Raw genomic sequence first — 22961 nt, 5'->3', positions numbered from 1 at the left:
ATGAGACACAGCAGAATCTTGTTTACAAGGTTTAATAGGGGACATCTGGACAGCCAGGGGATAAGAACAGGAGCTATACAACTGCCTTGCATTGGCCTTAAAGCTGAGGATTTGATTTTCTTTTAACTAAACAAAGCAATGCAGCAGAAACAGCAATTTAGTCTCCCTCCAAGATGCTCTGGCTGCAACAGGAGCTCGGATAACCCAGGTCCTTTCCCCTCCCAGCTGAGGTCCCCTCTCATTTCCAAGTGGTTTCCTTCCAGCTACTGACCCATAATTCCTTAAGATGCAGAAGGCAGGATCAGACCAAATGGAAGCCAGAGTGGCTGTTAGGTGGAGCTGGGTGGGGGCCATTGTTGACCACACTGGAGTGATTTCACAGAAGCCCTCAGGTAGTGAGGAGGAGAAGGAGGTAAGGAGACCTAAATCAGGGCTCATCCTCACCCCAATCCCTGCCTCTGAGAGTATGGGGACAATAAATATTGTTTATTTTCAGCTGGGGCGGGGACACCAGCAATACTCGGGGTCCCAGCACTGACCTTTCAGAGGGAGGAACCATCAAGGCTGAAACAAAATGGAAAAGATGCCCCCAAATAGGAAGTAAAGGGTTCCCCAACCCTGGCCTGCCCCCCACCCCCATGCCTTGGGGCCACCTTAGCTCTTAGAGGCAGCTGTAGACTGGATGGAGAGAGTCTGGAGGCAGGCAGAACAGAAGTCAATCTTCCCCTGCCCTTGATTCCCCAACCCAAGGCACTCCTACTCTGTGCGAAGGATGATGTGGATCCCTGAGTCTGTGAAGACTGGGCCGCTCATCTCACCCGTCCTCAGTGCGAAGGAGGCATCTTCAAATGGCTTCTGCATCTGACCTAGAGAAAGGCAGGAAGTGTGGAAGACCTAGGTCATATGGACAATGTCTAGGAGGGAAGTCAGATGAAGGCTGGAGACACAGTAAACAGCCCAGGAAGAAGGGAGAGTGGAATGCGATGAGAGAGGACTGTGCCTTTACAGGTACTTATGTCACTCTGGCTCTTGCTTGGGTAACAAGCTTTAAAAGGTGAAGCAACAACGGGTGAGGGGGGACAACTATTGCTCGGATCCTGCTATTATATAGTTATTTGAAGAACCAACCACTGCTGATCACAGCAATCCTAAAGAGGGCGCTGATTCCCCTTCCCCCTTACTCTCCAAATGCCCCATCCATCTGCCAGAGTTTACGGTCCTTGTCACAGAGCTCAGACAGCAGGCAGAGGGGACTCTGGTCTGGGTTGGCAGTGTCATTAAGGAGAGTCTGAAAATCCAAGAGACACAATGAGGGATAGCTCCAGTAGCTAGCAGCAGGGCATTTTTGAAGTCACATTTCAGAACTCATCTCTCTGGACTCACTTCTCAGCACCTGCTAGGTTATTTATCATTCCTACCTTCTCTGGATCACCACAGCCAAGGCCAACAGCATTCTTTATCCCACAATTTCATTAGCCCTATCTAGTCCTGCCCCTGACTCACATCAGAGTTTAAGTTACCCCAGGCCAGGGCTAAGGAGGAGGATTCCTCCTGAAGGTGATTGTTTCAGGTCACATAGAAACTGCTTTATGATAGAAGCAGCACTACTAGAATCTGTGGGGATCTGAGATTTCCCTGTCTCTCAAATAGAGACAGATGTAAATTGCCAGAAAAGACAGGTCTCCAGGATCCTGGCATCAGGATCCTTTGTCTTTGCCTTCACCCACCTATGTTAAAGAGGAAGAGACCATGTTTCCTGAATGGGCATTTACCTACTCACCCCACTGCCATGCTATTGGAAAATGGGCTGGGGTTGGGTGTGCCTCCAGCTAGTGGGCCCCATCTTTGTGAAGTCTGGCTGAAGCCCTGGGGTATAAGAGAGATACAACACCAAGAGAAGAGAGAAGGGGGAGAAAAGAAAGCAGTTCTTCAAATCATGAGATCTAGAAGGGACTCCAGAAATGCCAACCCTTTCCTTTTACAGACAGGGAAACCAAGGCCCAGAGAGTTCAGTCAAATGCCTTGTCCTAGAGTACTCAGGTAGTAAGCAGTAGAGCTGGAGTGCAGCTGACTCCAAACTCAGTGTTCTTTCCACTCTAGCACACTTCTATTTCTGAGTCCTGTCCAATTTCTCTCTGTTCTTGGGCCTCATGTGGCAGGGTTAGCCCCAGAATGTGTACATTCCTCTGGCTCTGCTCAGCCATGCTGTGGTCTCTGTACTGATTCTTCTTCCTGGAGCTAGTGTTGGTCACTCATTTACCTTACCCCAATTCACTTTAAGTCCAGGCTCACAGGCCTCTTCTTCTGGGAGGTTTGGCCAGAAGCCACCTCTCCAGAGTCAACCAAAATTAAGTCAATAAATTGCTCCCTCTGATAAGGAAGGCTCTCCTATACATCTCCATCTGGACCTTGGTCTGAGTGCTTTTGACATCTGAGAACTCTTGGACTTATAGCCAGTCCTGAACTTTGTGTCATCTCATTCCTGCCTCCTGCTGGACCCTGGACACCTAACCTGGTCAAGAGACCTGATAAGCATCCTGATAACCAATTATGACATACCTCTTCCAAAGGTGCCCAGGTCCCCCCTGGCTTTGGCTGAACTGCAGTCGCTGAACTGCGATGCCAAAGTCTCAAAATCTTCTTCGCCTGATTTAATCTTCTGGATGTATCCTGTGGACACAGAGGGCAAATTAGTGAAGAATCAAAAAAAGAGAAGCAGAAATGGAGTGGGGGCAGGGTAAAGCATGCTTTGACACAAGAAAAGGCTAACTGATAATAGATGCTCTTTAAAAGGGCATTTGGGGGGAAGATTTTGGGAAAATAATAGTTGTTCTGTGGGTCCAGGCATGGCCAGCTGGGAGCTGGGAAGACAGGGGTGGATAAGAAATGAAACCCAGTTCCTCTATTATCTAGAAGGGCCAAAGGGTGGCAATGAGATACAGCCCTGGGGAGAGAGTCAGGAGTCTCTTTTACTAACTCACTGTGTGACCTTGAGGAATTCTAATAATTATATAACGGTTAGACCTGAAAAAGAGCTTAGAATCTATTTAGCCCAACCCCCTCATTCTACAAAGATAATTATAATAGCTAACATTTACATAGCGCTTTAAGGCACTGCTGCCAAACTAAGAGAGAACAGATCCCTGCAATCACATAGTGAATTAGAAAACTACAGATTAACATTATCTATGTTGAATTGTATTTTTACTTATTTTATTAAACATTTCCCAATTATATTTTCATCGGATTTGGGGAATTCTATGGGCTGCATCGAGTTAATACCTCTCTCTGCTTTGGGGTTTACAAGATACTTTTATATATATTATCTCACTTGATCCTCACAACTACTCTGCAAGGTAGGTGCTATTATTATCCCCATTTTACAGATGAGAAAACTATCAAAGCAACCAGCCTAGGTCACAAAGCTAGGAAGTATTTGAGATGAGACTTGAACTTAGTTCTTAAATTCAAGTCCAGCACTCTATCCACTATGAACCTTGGCTGCCAGTTAAAGGAAGCTAAAGCTCTGAGAGGGTTAGTAATTTGCAAGGTCACACAGCAATTAGGCAATTGGCAGAACTAATCTCAATGAGGCTTGATCTAACAGAATATATGTTCCTTGAGGGCAGGAAGTGTTTTGGTTTTGTCTATCTCCAGAAGTGCAGTGCCTTGTATATACTGAGTGCTTAATATTTGCTGAATTGCTGGATTAATTTCTTCATTAGCAAAACAAGGTGAAAAGTTTCTGCCCAGTCTACCCCACTAGGTCCCTGGGAGGCCAAAACAATACTTGAATGAGGCCTTTGTAAAATACAAAACTCCATGAGTTACCTTAAGGCTAATATTGCCCCCCAGGAAACCCTCCCTTTCCATTGCCCTGGCAAGCTGTTCCTAACTATATTCAATGGAAAGGATGCATCACTCTTACATTATAATTAGGCCTAGAGTACCCAGCAGTCCTGTTTCCTGCCCCATTTGTTCATATCGTGGCCCCCCTCCTTCACCGTCCACATCCCGGTAATGATATTCTGAACTTGTCCATGAACCTGACACCTCTGGGAAGGTAGGAGGTAGACCAGCAAAGAAGATTAATGGAGAGAATGAGAAGGGGAATGGGGAAGAGCACATGTGCTATGGAATGCAGTGGTGGTAGATGCTGCTGCTGAATTCCTTTGTGAACTATAGCCCCTCCTGGGGAGGCATGAGCAGCAGAAGCCTTTACCAGATGAGCTTAGTACCTGACATTGGGTAATACCATACCCTGGGACTACACTTTGATGGCTCATCTTCAAAGCAACAATAAAATTAAAGCAAAGCGGGTAAGGTTGTCCTTAGGCTAGAAGAGAGGAATGAACCATTTTGAGAGAGGAAAGAGAGGGTTTGGAAACTCTCAAGTCCATTGGAGGCTACAGCCAAACCTGTTCAATTCCCAGAACCAAGAAAACACATAGACCTGCTTCCTGAAGGGAAGGGGCACTCTAAACATGACAGCTGATTCTTAGACAACGTTGTTAACAAAAAGCAGCCTCAAACCAAGACATGAATCACCAATGGCTTTCTTCCAGAACACCACAGTTGGGAGGTCAGAGAGGTGACCACAAAGAAAATGGTAGCATCAATTTTCCAGGCCTAGGCTGTTCCCCTTGAGAAAGTAGGACAGGGATTAATGAATAACATCAAGATTCAATGGATTCTCTAACCCCAAGTTTAATCAGGGACAGCAGTTGTATAGGAAATGAGGATAAATCCAGGAGCCAACTAGGATGGAATGACACCCATATCCAACATTCTCCAGTGCTTTTAATTTTTCCATTACCATTTTATCTCTAGGACAATGGAATGAAATCAAAGTACAAGTATTATCTCTATTTCCTAGGTTAGGGGACCGAAGGGATAGAGACATTCAGTGATTTGTTCCAGTTACACATCTACGTTGAACGATGACCACAACTAGAATTTGGCCCTCCTGATTCCTAACATAGGGCTCTGAATCCACAGTTCTTTGTGAATTCTTCCTGGGAGATCTCCTAAACCAGAGGTGGGGAACCTGTCGAGGTCACATGTGGCCTTCTAGGTCCTTGGGCGTAGCCTTCTGAGTCAGAATAAATTCTTTTATTAAGGAGATTTGTTCTGTGAAGTTTGGATTCAGTCACAGGGCCACAAGTGAGGACCTAGAGGGCCACTTGAGGCCTCAAGGCCACAGGTTCCCCCCTCCCTTCCCCCTCCTCATTCTAAATCAAACCACAAGATTCCATGACCTTCTTCATGCAACTAATGTCATGGTCCAAGTCCCATTGTTCCTGGGCCTCTTCTATTTGAAAGAAGACAGGGGGAAGAACCCTAAAGTGACCCCAAAGGGCTGACAGATTAGTTACAAGTGAGACACACCAGCAGGAAGGAAGGAGATTTAGCTTTCTACAACAGGAGTAATTAGCATTTAACTTGGGAATTGATTTTGCCTTGATCTGACCTTGCTTTGGATACCACATTCAGTTCTGGGCACCATACTTTAGGAAAGCCAGACAAGTTGCAGGGTGGCCAGGATCAAAAGAGAACTAGATAACATGCCCAGGATCACTGGAAGGAACTGGACGAAAGGAGAGTTAGAGGGGGCCTGACAGGGATCTTCAAGAATCTGAAAGGCTGTCATGTGGAAGAGAGATTAGATTACTTGGCTCCAATGGGCAGAACTAGGAACAATTGGTGAAAGTTGTAGAGAGGGAGATTTAAGGTCCATGTAATTAAAAACTTCCAAACAATTAGAGTTGTTCCAAAGTAGAATGGGCCTAATTGGGAGGAAGTAGGCTCATCCTCATTGAACGTGTTCACATAGATTGGGATCCCTGAGGATCCCAATGATCCGCTTTACAACCTCTATAACTCAGTCAAGCTGGCCTTTCTGCCCTTCACAGTCTGCATTCCATTTTTGCCTCCATGCCTTTACCCTGGAATGCGCTCCCTCCTTATCCTGACTACTTAGAATCCATAGGTTCTTCAAGACTCAGTTCAAATATTACATTTTTTGTTAAATTTTATTTTTTAAAAATTAACAAGCATCTATTTTTTTCTCCTTCTCACCCTTCACCTACCTCCTTCTCCTACCCAGTAAAAAAGAAAAAAACCCCAAAACTTTTGTAACAAATATGCATAGTAAAGTAAAACAAATTCCTACATTGGCCATATCCAAAAATGTATGTCTCATTCTACCCATTAAGTCCATCATCTCTGTCAGACAACGTATTCTCTTCCACATGAAGCCTTTGGATCCCCAAGTTGCTAGTGCTCTGTTACCTCGTATCCATTTGGTATACATATTGATACGCTGTCTCCTCCAATAGAACATATGCTCCTTGAAGACAGGGACTGTTTCAACTTCGGTTTTGTAGACCCAGTACTAAGGATAATGCACACAGTAGATGACTACTAAATGCTTTTTGACTGATTGACTGGAATCTTCCAGATGGGAAGCACTAGCACTTATACTTAGCTACAGAAAGAAGATGAATTACAGATCATGGGTTTATCATTTTCATGTCATTTTTCTTTCTTAACAATTGTACAGATTCCATGCTTGAAACTTTGGCCATGTGTCCCCATAGTCTTAACAGGAGGCTTTTGGTTCTACTTCCCATGGGAGGGCAAAGAGCAATGGCGGTGCTTGGGGTTCCACTCTGGGGGTGCCTCCTATGACAAGACATTCTCAACCGTTATCCTCCTATAGTGGTGTTGTGGACCCTCATGTCTTTGCACAAGGAAAAGAGTCAAAATACAAGCTTCTCAGCTCTGGAAAGCCAATGAGAAGGGGGAACTGGACTAGAAGGCAGATTAGTTTTACCCATTATTAGCCAGTGGTCTTTGGACAAATAAGTTTGCTCATCTGTAAGGTGAAAGACTATGTATGAAAGCACATGTTGCCCCAACATCTTACAGAGAACCTTAGGCCTCTGTAATTCTAGAAGTTTCTCCTTTCAACATCACTGCTTGCTCATGGTTTCCCTTATCTAAAGGCTAACCCAGTCTTCCAGCTTAAAATGCCACCATTTTGTTTCTCTAAGCCGGGTCATTCAGAGACAATGCCCACTTAAAATATTCATCTCCCCCATATTCTCATCCCTCTTCAGCCTACCCCATTCCTTCTTCTAGTTCCAGTGAACTTTCCCTTACTGGTACCCTATGAAATCTGTTCCTTTGTCTAATTCCTCTTTATCTTTTAATTTTCCCTTTATACTCTTCTACCTCCTTACATTAAATGAAGCCTGGTTTTGTTCTGAGGGCTACAAATCTCTGGCTGATCTTTCCAATGCTGGCCACTCTTGTTCCTTCTCTCTACTCCTTTCACTCACTCCCCTACCTCACAGAGTTTGGAGGCAGAATCAGCTTACTCCTTGCTCCCCAATGCCACTTCCAGACCCCTGCTCTCCCTCAAGTACCTTGCTCATAACCACTTAATGATATTTATTTGTTGAACTGTACTGAGACTGGACCAGATATTCTCTAAAAATTCTTCCACATCTAACATGAATTTATTCCAAGAACTGGTCAAGTCAATCAAGTGCCCAAAAAGTAGCTAAAAGACTCAATCCATAGTCCTTCACTCTTCCTGTTTATGTGCCTGCTCTCTGATATCTTTACTCACTCCTGCAATTTCAACTATCATCTCAAGTGAGTGAGGAGTCAAATATTTACTTCTAAGACTTAACTAATCTGTGTTTCCAGCCCTCATTTCCAGCTATGTGCTGCATATTTCTACTTAGATGACCCCAAGCACCTTAAACTCAGTATGTCTCAAACCAGATTCATCAGTTTCCTTGACTCTACTTTTTCTTCTAATGATACCCAGGGTACTTCTTTGATCTCCTCTTTACCCTACAAATAATGAATCACTAATTCAGTGCCTAGAGTGAATAGGATGATGACAACTGAGATAAAAAGAGAAAGCAAAACATCTTCTAATTTTTCTTTTCTAGTGTTCTTTGGTTCTACTCCACTTCACTCACAATCATAGACCTCATCATTGCTTGGAATTGCTTTTCTTCCAAGATTCTGAAACTTCATTCTCTGGAGAGAACTTCTGTTGTCCCTCTATTTATCTTCCTCCTTTTGTTCTCATCTTGACCTCCATTGTCGAGTCAAATCTCTTCTCTCTCAGTCCTCTGGCATTGATATGTAGAATGGACTGGAGGGGGAAAGAACTAGAAGTAGGGAAGTAGGGAAACAACTTATTTCATTTGCCTCCCCAATGAAGACTGGACCCCACAGTCAGTCACTGCAACAACGTGCCCACTCCTGCAGGAGTCCTCGAATCATTTCCTTGCCTTGTTCATCCACCATACCTGCTTTGTTGATTCTCAATCCTGGATAAATCCCACCATCCTCCTCTGCTCTTCCAGGGTTGCAATGTGCTGCTAAAGCAAGCCACAAATTATGCCAAGCATACCACAAATTCAGCTCAATGCCCCTAGGCAATCCTTTTGTTTCTCATTTGGTAACTGTGTTATACTCAAACTTACTGACTGTTCCAAATCTCTTTGATTATTAAGCTTCCACCTTAAATCTTGACTCTTACCTTTATCCTTTTACCAAAAATACTAGAGTAACATAGCTGGATGCCCTTCAATTCTCTCCTCTACCTCATAACTTCTCTATCTTCACCCATCTTCTCCTCCTTCCTTACCAACTGAGAGGATAAAGGAACCCTTCTTCAATCAATTCAAATTCACAAACATTGACTGGGTGCCTACTACAATGTAGAAAGTATTGTGTTACATGTTGGGAATATGAATATAAAAATGGTAACATCAGAGGGTAGTATCCAGGAGGGTAGACAAGTATAAAATACATGTACACAAATGGGCATAATTGGAGATGGAATGTAATGGAAGCAACAGAGAGGCAAAGTTTTCTAGGGAAATTGAAGGTGAGAAAGAACAATTTCAGCAGTGGGGATCAGAGAAGATTTCACGGAGGGAACAACTGGGCCAACTCTTGAATAGTTAGAAAGATTCAGAAAGGCTAAGATGAGGAAGGAGTCCATTCTAGGTATAAGGGATACTCTGCAAAAATACATAAAAGTTGGGAGACAGCATATGGAGTATGGAAAGCAAGTCAGAGTCCCGTTTAGCAGGAATATGGAATATATGGAAGAGAGTATTGCAAAATACCTGAAAAAATAGAAAGCTCTCAGAAAAAATAGGGCACCACTAAGAATTTGCATGTCTTCCTCCTAACCAAAGCTAATCCTATGTTCTTGGTTCTGTCTCCTCCTATCTCTTCCAGAACCTCATTCTATCAATCATTACCTCTTTCTTGCATTTCTAGTCATTTCCTCTCCACTTCCTTTCTCCACTCCATCTAAAAATGTGTTCAAGTCTCCTCTATTACAATATAATTTTCCCTCTGCCCTAATGCCCCAATGAAAGGATTGTACTCACCATCCAACTTGTATGATCACTGCTTCTAGTTCCTTACTATTCATTTAACAAACATTCATTAGGAACCTACTATGTGCAAAACACTGTGCTTGACAAACTACAAATTTTACTTAAGTAACAGTGCCTGTCCTCCTGGAACTTACAGTCTACTGGAGATGAATACCGACAGCTACAAAATACAATATTACAAGAACTGGAAAGGCCGAAATAAAAATGGTTAGTGGGGAGTTGATGTCATTGTTAAATAAAGATATAGTAAGAGCTAGCATTCTATATCTCTCTTCCCTTTTTCACCCAAAGTCCTGGAAAAAGCCATGTACAACAATCACCTTCACTTCCTCTCTTCTCAGTCACCAGCTTAGACCTTGTAATCTGACTTCCAACCTCATCATTCGACTGAAACTGCTCTCTCCAAAGTTGCTAATCAAAGGTCATGGCTTTTTTAAAATCTTTATCCTTCTTGATCTTTCTGTAGTCTTTGACATTGTCGATCACCCTTTCTCCAGGATACTCTTTTCTCTAGGTTTTTGGGACACCACTGTCTCTTGGATCTCCTCCTACCTATCTGACTGCTTGTTCTCAATCTTCCTTACTGTATCTTCATCCAAGTCACATCTGCTAACTGGATTTTCCATAGGTTCTGTTCTTAGCCCTCTTCTCTCCTTCCTTTATATTATTTCATTTGGTGATCTCATTGGCTCCCATAGATTCAATTATCATGCTGTGCTGAGGATTCTCAAATGTATTTACCCTATTCTAACCTCTCTACTGACCTCCAAGTCTCTCATCTCCAGTTGCTATTAGAAATCTTGAACTCGATGTCCTGTAGACATCTCCAACTCAACACATTCAAAACTAAACTCATCATCTTTACTCTAACGCCTTGCCCCTCCCAAACTTCTCTAGTACCGTTGAGGGCAAGACTATTTTCCCAGTCACCTAGGTTTGCAACCTAAGTGTTCTCCTAGACTCCTTACTTTCCCATATCTAATCTGTTGCCAAGGGCTATAGATATGACCTTCATCACAACTTTTGCATACACTTCCTCCTCTCCCAGTATTGCCACCTTTCTAGTGCAGGCCCTCATCACCTTATGTCTGGACTACAGAAATAATCTGTTGGTTGGTATGCTTGCCTCAAGACTACCCACTCTTGTCCATCCTCCATTCAACTGCCAGTGATCTTCCTAAAGTGTAGATCTGATCATCTCCCTATCCCCCAATAAACTCTATGGCTCCCTATCAGCACCATAAAAAAAATCCTCTGTTTGGTGTTCAATGCCCTTCATAAGGCCTTCCCCACAACCCTCCAGTCTTCTTACACCTTTATACCTTCTCCTACATATTCCTTAGTCCAATCACACCAGCCTCCCTGCTGTGCCTTGCACAAGACACTCCATCTCTCCACTCCAGACATTTAAAAAATAAATTTTAAATAATATTTTTTTTCCAATTACATATAAAGACAATTTTTAACCTTTTTTTTAATTCTGAGTTCCAAATTTTCTCTGTCCCTCTCTCATCTACCCCCTTCCTGAGACTGTAAGCAACTTGATATAGGTTATACATGTGCAATCACACAAAACATATTTCCATATTAGTCATGTTGTAAAAGAAGACACAACCCCCCTCCAAAAAAACATGAAAAAAAAAAGGTGAAAAATGGGATACTTCGATGTGCATTCAGATCCCATCAGTTCTTTCTTTTCACTGGTTGTCCCTCATACCTGGAATATTTTCTCTCCTCATCTCCTACTTCTGGCTTCCCCAGCTTTCTTCAATCCCAACTAAAATCCCATCCTCTAAAAGAAGCCTCTTCTAATCCCTCTTAACTCTAGTCCCATCCCTCTACAAATTATTCCCTATTTACACAATTTGTTTGAATATAGTTATTTGAATGTTATCTCCTCCACGAGACTGGCTGTTGGCACAGTGTAAGGTGCTTAAGGCTGATCTCACTGCTCCTGCTCAGTCTCTTCTGCTGCATCATTAGCCATTCATACCCCTTAATTGTGGGTGTGTCCCAAGGCTCTGTTCTGGACATTCTCTTCTCTCTCTATTTTTTCCTCTCTCTGGATGGTCTCATTAGCTTTTATGGCTTAATTATCAGCTCTATGCTGATGACTCCTAGACCTATATACAGGGTGTCCTATAAATCTTCATACAGCTTTTAAATAGCTTTAAATTGCACTAAGACTTTTGGGACACCCTGTATTCAGCCCTAGTCTCTCCCCTAAGCTCCAGTCCACATTCCCAACTGGCTATGAAGTATTTCAAACTGTACAACCCCTAGTATTTCAAATTCAACATGTTCAAAACAGTACTCATTATTTTTCCATCCAAAGTGCTCCCTTCTTCTGATCTTCCCTTTTTCTGCTGAAGGCACCACTACCCTTTCAGGCATAGAATTCTGTGTCATTCTTTTCTGTCATCCTTCACTCCTCACTTTATCCCACATAGCCAGCTGTCAACTCTTGTTTATGTCTCCACAATATCTCTCAATAACATCTCTATCTCTCTACTTACACACCAACAACCCTAGATCAAAGCCTCATCACTTCTTGCCTAGCCTACTGCAACAGACTTTTAATTGGTCTCCCTGGCTTAGAGACTTTCCCCACTGCAATCCATCCTTTACACTGCTGCCTTTACATTGCTAGGTCTAACAGGGGTGGGGAACCTGTGGCCTCGAGGTTCTCAAGTGCAGCCCTTTGAAGGATTTGCTCTTGAAGTTTGGATTCCATCCACATTTGAGGGCCTTGAGGCCACAGGTTCTCCACCCCTGGACTCTTAACTATATAACTCATGTACTCGATATACTCCAGTAACTCCCTTTCCAAGCTTATTACACTTTACTCCCCTTCATGCACAAGGCAGTTCATATAAATTGTCTTCTTTACTTTTCTTCATACATATCACTCCATTTTTCTGTCTCCATGCCTTTGCAATGGTTGTCCCCCTTGCCTCTTAGGATTCCTTCAAGGCTCAGCAGAAGAGTGACTTTCTAAATTAAGCCTTTCCTAATTCTCCCTGCTGCTAGAAATTCCCCACAAAATTACTTTATGTCTTTTTCCTTCTGTCCTTCCCTTTTCCCTTGCTTCCTTCCTTTCCTCCCTCCTTTCTTTCTTCCCTCCTCCCTTACTTCCTTTCTTTCTCTATTGCTTTCTCCCTCCCTCCCTTCCTTCCTTTCCTCCCTTTCTTTCTTTCTCTCTTGCTTCTTCCCTTTCTTCTATGATTCATTCCTTCCTTTCTTCTTCCTTACATCCCTTCCCTTTCTTTCCTCTCTGGCTATAAGCTCCTTGAAGGCATGGATGGTTTGTCTGTGTATCCCCAGCACTTAGTACAGTGCCTGACACATAAAAGATGATGTTCTTTAATGCTTGTTGATTGGCTAGGTGACCCCGATATGTGTTACAAGCCTAGATGGCTACATTTATGGATCTAGATAATTGACAGAAATAATTGCTAAGCCATTCTGAAAGACTATAGAGAACAGGAGTGCTATATGGCAGGAGGGCAACTGTCAAAAATGGGAAGAGAATGGAGTCTGCAAACTGTGGATCAGTAAGATTGACTTTAATTTCTGTTAAAATTCTAGTAACTACTATTAAAAAAGATGGTTAGTAACCATCTAAAGAAAGAAAGTCATGATCACAAAGGCTTCATCAAAAACAGATCATGCTGCTGGGGTAGTTGTGAACTAGTCCCGCCATTCTGGAAAGCAATTTGGAATTAAGTGAAGTCACTAAAACATCCATACCTTTGATCCACAGATTCCATTGTTAGGTATGTAATCTGAGGAAAGCAGCAATTAAAAAAAGAGGTCACACACATATTATACCAAAATATTTGTAGCAACATATTTTGTAGTAGGAAAGAACTGAAAATCCTACAGACTGGGAGATGGTTAAACACTTTAGAGTATATGAATGTAACAATATTACTGCGCTGTAAGAAACAATGAATGGTATGAACAGAGAGATGCATAGGAAGATTTGTATGGACTGATGTATAGTGAAGTAAGGAGAGCCAGGAAAACAACATATGCAATTACTACAACACTGTAACTGGAAAGGACAAGACAATCCAAAGTGAAACTATAGCCAAGCTTGGCCACAAAGAAGAGACACAGGATTCCTCCTTCCTCTACAGAGACAGGGACAATGGGAATGGAATACTGCAGGTGTCACATTTCCCCAATGTGTTCAATAGTTTTGCTTTTTATTTGTTTTATTTTGGGGTAGGCAATGGTGGTTAAGTGACTTGCCCAGGGTCACACAGCTAGTGTCTGAGCATGTGAACTCAGATCCTCCTGCTCCAGGGCTGGTGCTCTGTCCACTGCACCACCTAGCTGCTGCCCCTGTGGTCCTTTTTATGCTTTGTTAAAAGGGATGGTTTTCTAAGAGAGAAACATCAGGAAATGTAGGCAATGTGGAAGACTGCAGTGAGAGAGTGTCCAGGACTAAAAGAGCCATGTGGATGCTGCTCTCCTCAGATCTAGATCGTCTGTGTTAAGATCTAGCTGGAACATTTTTGTAAAGATATTGAGAAGTTGAGGCACATGAAAAGGAAACCAGTCAGAATGAAGAAGGGCCCCCCAAATCATGCAACAGTCAGGTGGAGATGGTAGATACGGCCAGACCCAAAGTGAAAATGATGTTCAGAGTGAAGAGGATAAGATTTTGAGGGTATATGATAGCCATTTCCAAAAATTTGAGAGCAGCCACATAGAAGGATTAAAATTTATTTTGCCTGGTCCCAGAGAGTAGACCTAAGACTAATAGATAGAAGTCTAAAATAACAGATTTCGGCTTGATTAAAGAAAAACTTGAATAATCAGAGCTCTCCAAAACTGGAATGGGTTTACTGTAGGAGGTAACAGGTTCCCCCTCCTTACCAGAGGTCTCCAAGCAAAGCATGATGACCATTTATCATAAATGACATAAGGGGGATTCTTGTTCAAGTAGTGGTTGGAATGGAGAGTCATGGAGGTCCCTTTTAATTCTGAGAATCTGTGAAATGTATGACCATGACACAAAACAAGTGAGGTCTGAGGGGTAAATTTGCTAATACTGGAAGCAAAGGCAGGATACAAGGAAAGCTTCATGAAAGAAATAACATGTGACTTGGGCTTTAAAGACTGGGTGGATATGATTGCACATGTATAACCTTTATTAGACTGTTTGCCATCTTTGAAGGGTGGGGTGGAAGGGAAGGAGTAAAAATTTGAAACTCAAAATCTTATAAAATAGGAATGTTGAAAACTATCTTTACATGTAACTGGAAAAAATAAAATACTATTAATTAAAAAAAGATTAGGTGGATGGGCACAGAGAAAGGGAAACTATCTCAGGCACAGGGAACATGAGCAAGGTCATGGGCAAAGCACTGGATGAGTCTGAACTCAGTGTGTTGAAAGTGGGGTGTGGGTGAGTGAGCAGAGACAAAACTAGCAATTTTGATACCTGGAACAAGCAGCACAAAATGTGCCCTCAAATCAACTTTGTAATTTGTGATGTAAAAAAAAAGAAGTAATTAAGACACATTCAGTTGAGTGGGAGCAAGAATTAGCTACTATAGTAGCTCACAGATAGCTGCTATTAATAATGTATGCCATCTGGTAGCTTCCTCTTTTAAAATAATTATTCTTGGTAACCACAGGAGGCAGCATGGTCTAGTGAATGGAATGCTGGACTTGGAGACACAAGATCCAGGTTCAAATTTTACCTTAAACGCTTTTTAGCTATGACACAAAGCAAGTTACTTTATGTCTCTAAGCCTGTTTCTTCATCTGTAAAATAGGGGTAATAACAACATCTTTCATACCTATCTGGAGTGATGGCTGTGCAGATCAAATGAGGTGGATCCTCAGACCTAGGCACTAAATTCAATTGTTTCTACGCTACTGAAGGAGTCCACATGCAGTCAATTAAGAGATGCAAATTTTTGAATTGCACAACCTTTTAAAATCACTATTTTAAAACTTCAGAACCTTCTAAATTCTAGTGCCTGAGGGCAAAAACCTAGCTGCTGCCATTTTTCAACCCCTCCAAATGAGCTACGGTGCTTTGAGGATAAGCCTGGAAAGGTAGTGGTACGAACACTGAATGTCAAGCAAGAGTTTGAACTTGGCTGGATGAACAATAAAGACTCACCTCAGACTTTTGACCAATGAGTGCTAAGACTAGATTTACACATTTTTCTGGAAAGTTCTTCTACCAATCTAAGTTATGTACCTCCTCTGCAACTCAGAAGCTTATTGGAGAGTTTCCTGGGGTTTTAAGAGGTCAAGAGACTTGCTCATAGTCACACAGACAATATATGTCAGAGACAGGACCTGAACCCAGGTCTTTCTGAACATGCGCCTGCACTCTACTGACTACTTTAAGCTGTCTCTTTTAAAATTAGGACCTCCAACCCATTGGAGGGGGTGAGGCGGAGACACCAGCCTGGATTCTTTACATAAAAAATATTCTGGCAGTAGATTAGAAAGGGAAGAAAAATGGCAGCAAGAAGAAAGCCTGTTTTCAGGTTTTTGCAATGATCCAGATGTCTGGTGATGACAGCCAGAATGAGGGGGCCAAGACCTGGGGACAGATAGAAGGGAACAGACGTAAGAGGTGCTGTGGAGATGGAACTGACAAGACTTGATATCCACACCACTTGGCTATAAGAGGTGAGGAGAGGTGAGAATGTGGGACCATAATCTGCAGCAGTAGAGGAAAGAACTAGGTCACTAAAATCACATAATTTTCGAAGTATTAAAAGTTATGACTAATGAAGATTCATTCTGCTCATTCAACTCCCTGCAAAGCAGCTGCTGTAACCACTACTAAGAAATGCAGAATTTAAAGAGCAGGAAGGGATCTCGTAAGCCATCAAGTCCAACCCATACCTGACTAAGAATCCCCAGTGAGCTATTTCTCATAAGCGGTCATCCACCATCTTGGAAGTTTCTAGTGACAGGAAACCCATCTGAGGCATCCCATTACCATTTTAGACAGTTTCAATTATGAAAAGTTTTCCCTTACATCAAGTCTAAATGTGTTTCTAACTTTGACCCATCGCTTTAATTCTGCCCACTAAAGCTGAGCAGAACCATGTAGTCTTCTACATGGCAGCTTTTCAAACACTTAAAAACAGCTATGATATCTGTTCTAAGCCTTTGCCAGGTTAAATATCACCAGTTCCTTCATCTCATCCTCATCTGGCATGTTCTCCAGGCCTCTTACCACCCTGGCTGCCCTGTCCTGGACAATATCCATCTTAACTTTGTACTCCTGACCTGAAAATGACCTTTGCAGACCCTCTAATGACCTCTCAGTCATCATGTGCAGCATCTTTTTCTCAGTCTTCAACCTCTGTGACATCTCTGCTCTCAAAAAACATTTGTTAAGTTCAACGATCCATTCCCTCTTTGAGATTCTCTTCTCCCTTGGTTTCATGAAGCCCAATTTAATCCATCTATCCCTCCTCAGAATCATGGCATCACAGAATCCCAAAATCAGAGGTTCCCTAGTCCAAACCATTCCTTGACAGGATTTCTTCACAACATCCCCAAATGACCACCCAGCTTCTGCCTGAAAACCAAGGTGATGAGCTCTTTACATCACATGGTTTGTTTCCTATCATCCACTTGTGTTTTACCTTGTATTATAGTGAACTGTTAATCACCCCCTTTCTCCCTCTATTAGCCTGAAAGCTCTAGAACAAGGATTGGATCTTATACATCTTCCAATTCACCCCGAGGCCTGCCCACAGGAAGTAAGCACTCAATAAACACTTTGTGGAACAATGGAGTACTCTAATAGGCTCCTAACTCCTAATAAGCTCCAGACTACCCACCTCTGATCCAACCTGCACATGTTGCCAGGGTAATAATTCTAATGCAGCAATATGGTAAAGTCATTCCTCCTCTACTCCAAAACCTTCAATGGCTCCCACTGTTTAAACAATAAAATCATAACTCTTTAGTCTGGCATCCAATGCCTTCCAATAACTGGTCCCAATTTTGTTTAGCCTTTCTTCTAGAATTCTCCAACACACATGCCAGTTCCTTCAATGCCTTCCAAACGTATCTTCTGCATTCCCATCTCTATAACTTAGCTCAAGTCATTCCTCTCACCTGGACTGCCCTCTTCCATTAATTCATTAAAATCCTACCCACCCTCTTCCATGAACCCCATCCCAAGTTCACGAAGCTCTCTTCTTCTGAACCTGGACAGTGAAACTCAGTGTCTGCCCCACATTTTAGGCAATGGTGGCCTCATGATGTTAAACCACTTTCTGTGCTTTAATTTTGTTTCTCCTTACTAGCTTCCCTTAAGTTCTGTAAGGCTAGGATTGTACCCCACCTTCCTCTTCCTTCTTCCTAACTTGGGGCAAGGCAGGAGGATAGCACTGGTGCTAGGCATAACAGGTACCTTGTAAATGTTTGTTGCAGCAAGAAATGGGGCCTACAAAGGACATTGCCCCCACCTGGAGATAAAGAGTTCCTTCCCCAGGGTAGGCTAAGCATAAGGGAATCAGCATCTGGTCAGGGTCTTTTAGAAAAAGGGAGGGAGGGAGAGATTGGCATCAGGTTATCTGCTATAAAGATGCTAACGGTTAAACGGCAGTATGAAGGAGGATGAGTTACGGACCATGGGTTGACACTTTTTGGATCAGTTTTATTTTTAACAAATGGTATTAATACACATTGACAATAAAAGTTACAAAAAGACCATCTTGGTGTTACAGAGGTCAGGGAGCAGAGGAAAAGGGAGAGTTCTGTCCTTAAGCCACATCAGTAAATCCAAACCAAGGCCCTGGGCACATGTGCTCCTTTCCAGGTACTGCAACCCATTCCATATCCAAGGCTGGCTTGGGCTCTGGACCCAGTTCCCCTTTGTCTCCCCCCAGGCTCCTCCCACCCAGTACTTGCCATTGATCAGCTCCAACGCCTCCTCTTTGCTCCGAGTGATCTTCTCCTGCCGCCAGGATGAGGGCCTCCGAGACTGGCTGTGTTTCACCAGCAGGTGTGAGCATCGGACCTTAGCAGGTTCACCTTGACCATTCTTGCCCACACTGCTTGGACGCTCCCACTGGCTGGCATTGGTGATGTGGTTGAAGTAATAGACTCGTCCTACAGAGACAGAACAGGAATGTGTAGCACACGTTACATTGGGCTTTACACACTTAGAAAGTGGGGAGGATAGGGGTACACACTGAGGCTGAGGTGAAACAGAGGGCATACAGGTCACCCTAAGTCATACAAGGCAGACAGGTAGGAAAGCACTGGTTACCCTGGGCCATAGAAGCAACAGAAGCCACTGGTCATCCTGGGTCTTGGGAAGTACAGGGTGGGATGACCCTGAACCATAAAAGGGGCAAGGCAGAACAGGGTGAGCACCTGTCATCCAGAGCCACAGAAGAGGCTGGGTCACTCTAGACACTGAGGGGGGAGGAGTAGAGAAAGTACCAGTCACTCTGGGCCTTGAGTGGGGTGGAGGAAGGAGAGAAAGCATTAGTCACCCTGGGCGTTGAAGGGAATGGGATGAGAGCATAGGGTCATTTTTGGCTTTTTGTGGAATGGGAGGAGGGACACTGATCACCTTAGGCTTTATGTGGATGGGGTGAATACTAACCCTTTGGGCCTTACATATTGGAGTGAGGAACATCAATCACCTTGGGCTTTACATGGGGGTGGAACACCAAACACTTTAGGCCTTATGGCAAAAGGAAGCAGGGATCACCCTGGGCCTTACGTGAGGGGAGCACCCCTGATCATCCTGGGCCTTACATGGGACAGGGTGGTGGAGAGCACCCGTAACCCTGGGCTTTATGTAGGGTGGGAAGCACTGATCACCCTGGTCCGTATGTGTGTGGGCGAGGAAGGGAGGGGAATGAGGAGTACTAATCCCTCTAGTCTTTATGCTGGGAGCATTGATCACTCATGTGGACCTTATGTGGGGGGGAGATGGAGCACTGGTTACCCAGGGCCTTATGTGGGGGGAGGTTGGAGCAGTGATAACCCTGGGCTTTATGTGGGGTAGAAGGATGAGAAGCATTGATCACCTGTCCTCGGACTTAGGAGAGACTACTCATCCCCCTTGGTCTTGGGGAGGGCAGCACTGATCCCCCTGAGCCTTATATGGGGGGAGGGAAGCTGGAGGGAGGGGAGCTGGGGGAGGGTGAAGAGCACTGCTCTCGTAGGCCTTACGTGGGGGCAGAGCACTCATCACTGGGTCTTGGGGAGGGGAGCACAGACCCTCCTAAGGTGAGGGAAGGGAAATACTGTTCCCCGTGGGCCTTATATGGGGCAGGGGGATGGGGAGCAAAGATCATTTGGGCCTTATGTGGAGAGGGGGAGGGGAAAGCACTCTTCACCCCTGGTCTCGGAGAGGAGAGAATCGATCCCCCTTCTGTGGGGGAGAGCACTGATCCCCTTGGTTCTTATGTGGGGGAACGGGGTACTGATCGCCCCTGGGCCTTTACAGGTTCTGGGGTTCCTTCGATGGGGAAGGGCGAAGGACACGAAGGGGCCCGGGGAGCCCAGCCCCGTTCCCATGCCGGGGGTCCAAGGCCGGCCCGTTACCTGGCCTCCTCATTTCCTGGGGCGGGGCTGGGGGGTGGGGGAGAACTAATCGCGCGGGGCTATCTTTACAGGGCCGCAGGCCGTGGGATGATGGGGAAGGGGTGCAGGGCCCGAGCCCGGGGTGTCCGCACTCATTCTTCTCCTCCCGGACCCAAGCGCGCCCTCCCTCCACCCCGTGGCACCTGAGCTGCGGCTCATGCGCTTCTCCCAGCCTGACGGCAGCTTCTCTTCGTCCGCCATCTTCCCTCCTGCCGCAGCACCCGCTCCGCCTCCGCCCCGCCGCCCCCACCGATTGGCTTAACGCCTCCCGCACCGGGCCCTGGCCGTGTCATTGATTGGCTGTTCCCACGGCAAGGCCCCACCTCTGGCCTCCTCACTTGCTGCCAGAAAGGCGCGGGGGCGTTGCCTCTTGTCACTCAGACTCCGCCCACAGACCCTGCGTTCCCTAACCCACCCCTCTTCGAGCCCAGCTCCGTAAGTGGTGGAATGAGGAACAGAGGCCGCTCCTCATTATGGCCATTGGTCACAAATAGAAAGACCACCCCTTAACTTCCGCTTCTAGCTTTAGGGCATCCCCTCCTTCTCGGAAAGAATGCCGCTCGCTGATTGGCTGCTGGACCTGTAATTCCCTCCTTCTCAACAGTTCTCTGGGCCTTCGGGTAAGGAAGCAGCACCAGAAGGGCGGGGAAATTGGAGCCCCAGAGGAACCGGAGGCCTGATGCTCTGGGCGCGTTGCTATGTTACCTCGTTGCCATGGTTTTGCTCAGGCTCGGGACCCGCATCCTGGGCTCAGTTCCATTCAGAGAAGTGGGAGGCGCAGCCCTCTGCCCAGCTCTCTGCTCGATCCTTGTTCAGCCCTCTACTGGACTTTAACCAGCCTTCTTCAGAGTCCTTATCTTGCCTCTCCCCAGTTCCCGTCCAGTTCTTATCAGGCCCTCTGCCCAGCTCTTGTCCGGTTACCTGCTAGTCCTTATCCTTTGCCCGGGTTTTGCCCTATCCTCGGCCAGCCTTTTGTCTGCACCTCACCCAGATCATGCCTAGCATTCCTCTGGTTATCCCCATTTTCTTGTCCTGTCCTTTGCCCAGCCTTTGCCTCTGCCCAGTCTTCTGCTTTGTCCTCCCCAGTCTTCTCCTTTGCACTTCAGGTCTTTTCTGGCTCTATTTTCTTCACAGTCATTTGTTTAGTGAGCAGGGCAGTGTTAAACACTGAGATATGATATGTGGTCAAGAAGCTCTCTCAAAGTTTCTGGGCTCACTCTACTAGATTTGATCCTATGGAACTGACTCTCCGTAGTCCATTTCTCTCTTTGCCTTGATATACCTTAACTTGGAGTTCTCCAGGTAAATCTCTAAAATAAAGCTTAGGCAGAGTTCTCCCTCTTAGTTTCCCCAAATGTCTCATTTGTACAGTTATTTGTACATTGTTTCTCTCATCAGACTGTAAGCTCCTTAGGAATAAGCACTGTTTTTCCTCCAGCACTTAGCACAGTGTCTGGCATATAGTAGGAGCTCAATAAATGCTAATTGATTGGCAAAGTTTCCAACTCGCACTCAAACACAAGTTATGCAACAGACTTGATTTCCCTCACCAGAGAAAATGCCTAAGATGCAAAGGACTCACAGAGGTCCATGAGCAAACAGAGAAACGTACATCACTCAAATAACCTGTTAGACTCATGAAAACACTTTGGGGGTGCTGTTGAACAATCTCCCTTCACATTGGACCTGTGCTGATCACACAGCTCATAATAGTGGAACTAAAGAGGTCCAGACCTCTTCCCACCCTCCTCAAATGACTTCAATACTTTATTTGCAGGATGAGCCTCTATGTTATCGGTCCTCTTATGCCTTCCAGGACAGTATTGAGGAAATCTCCCTCCTATGCCCAAATTTTAAACTTAAGGAATCTTCAATTTCAGGCTTGTAATGTGCTTTTCTTATAGGTTGCTCTTTTCTCCTATTGCTTGTATTTTAGTTTGGAAGATCAAAGAAAGCGCAAGAAAAGGAAGGAACTGAACAATTTCACAGATCACTTTTATAGACTATGGTGAAAGTGCAACTATTCTGACTCTCAGTTACCAGTTATCTTGGAGGTAGCCCTAGTCACTGAGAACCAAGCAGAGGAGTTTCCTTCTCTGCGTACCCTCAACAAGACACTGAGAAGTGTATTATATACATACATACATACATAAGTGGTACACATATACTCACAAAATCTCTCATGGTTTTCTGTGGGAAAGATGGAAAGATATGGGATACATAATAGTACAATTAGGTGAATTAAAAAGTGATTGAAAGGCCAGACCAGAAGAATTAATAGTTCATGTCTGGGTATCAATTCAGAAGTAAGTCTCCAGCGGAATGTCCCAGTGATTTATTTGTACTTAACCTTGTGCTTTTTAAAATTTATGGGGTTTTAAATTTTTTATTCTGAACTTAACAAACATCAAATAAAATGATTGTCTTCATAAAGGACAGAGAGGTTTATACAGGAAACTGAATGTCTTCTTTTTTTATATAATTTCACATGTAGCTTTCTAAGCTGTTCTGCTTAATTTATATTCCTTCTGACCTTCCTTATTTTCTCCTCTGTTTGGGGGTAAGGAGGGAATCTTATCTCCATCTTCTCTCTCCCTTGCACCTTCCCCCTTCCAGTGGAAAAAATATCCATAGCTTTTGTAACATATCCATAGCCAAGCAAAAGAAATTCCCACTTTAGTCATGTTTAAAAATTTATACACCTTGAGTTCCTCATTTCTCTGTCAGAAGGTGAGGTGATATGTTTCTTCATTAGTCCTCGGGAGTTATGGTTGTTCATTGCATTGATTTGAGTTTTTAAGTCTTTCAAAGTTGTTTTTTCTTTGTGATGCAGTCATTGTATTAATTACTTTTTTGATTCTACTCACCTTATTTTGAATCAGTTCATACAAATCTTCCCAAGGTTCTCTGAAACAA

At 44.1% G+C, this 22961-nt stretch overlaps 1 protein-coding gene across 1 annotated transcript; it reads right to left on the bottom strand.

Annotated features, from left to right (window-relative positions):
- Positions 1–16: 16 nt before the first annotated feature.
- Positions 17–20313, bottom strand: PIN1 (peptidylprolyl cis/trans isomerase, NIMA-interacting 1). Its single transcript, XM_072602474.1, has 4 exons — positions 20189–20313; positions 18354–18554; positions 2560–2670; positions 17–866 (listed from the first exon to the last, which is right to left on the bottom strand). Exons 1-4 carry the CDS (start codon positions 20244–20246, stop codon positions 757–759), a joined length of 480 nt encoding a protein of 159 aa, XP_072458575.1. The 5' UTR covers positions 20247–20313; the 3' UTR covers positions 17–756.
- Positions 20314–22961: the final 2648 nt, after the last annotated feature.

This window comes from Notamacropus eugenii, chromosome 4 (genome assembly GCF_028372415.1).
Source record: "Notamacropus eugenii isolate mMacEug1 chromosome 4, mMacEug1.pri_v2, whole genome shotgun sequence".
In the NCBI taxonomy this organism is placed as follows: domain Eukaryota; kingdom Metazoa; phylum Chordata; class Mammalia; order Diprotodontia; family Macropodidae; genus Notamacropus; species Notamacropus eugenii.
This window is presented reverse-complemented; position numbering and strand designations above follow the sequence as displayed.

Excerpts from the sequence above, each read along its gene's own strand:
- PIN1 (XM_072602474.1), bottom strand. The coding sequence starts at position 20,246 with ATGGCGGACGAAGAGAAGCTGCCGTCAGGCTGGGAGAAGCGCATGAGC. Across the intron at positions 18,555-20,188 it reads GCGCATGAGCCGCAGCTCAG|GACGAGTCTATTACTTCAAC; the intron begins GTGCCACGGGGT and ends CTGTCTCTGTAG. Across the intron at positions 867-2,559 it reads CCTGGGCACCTTTGGAAGAG|GTCAGATGCAGAAGCCATTT; the intron begins GTATGTCATAAT and ends GCCTTTCTCTAG.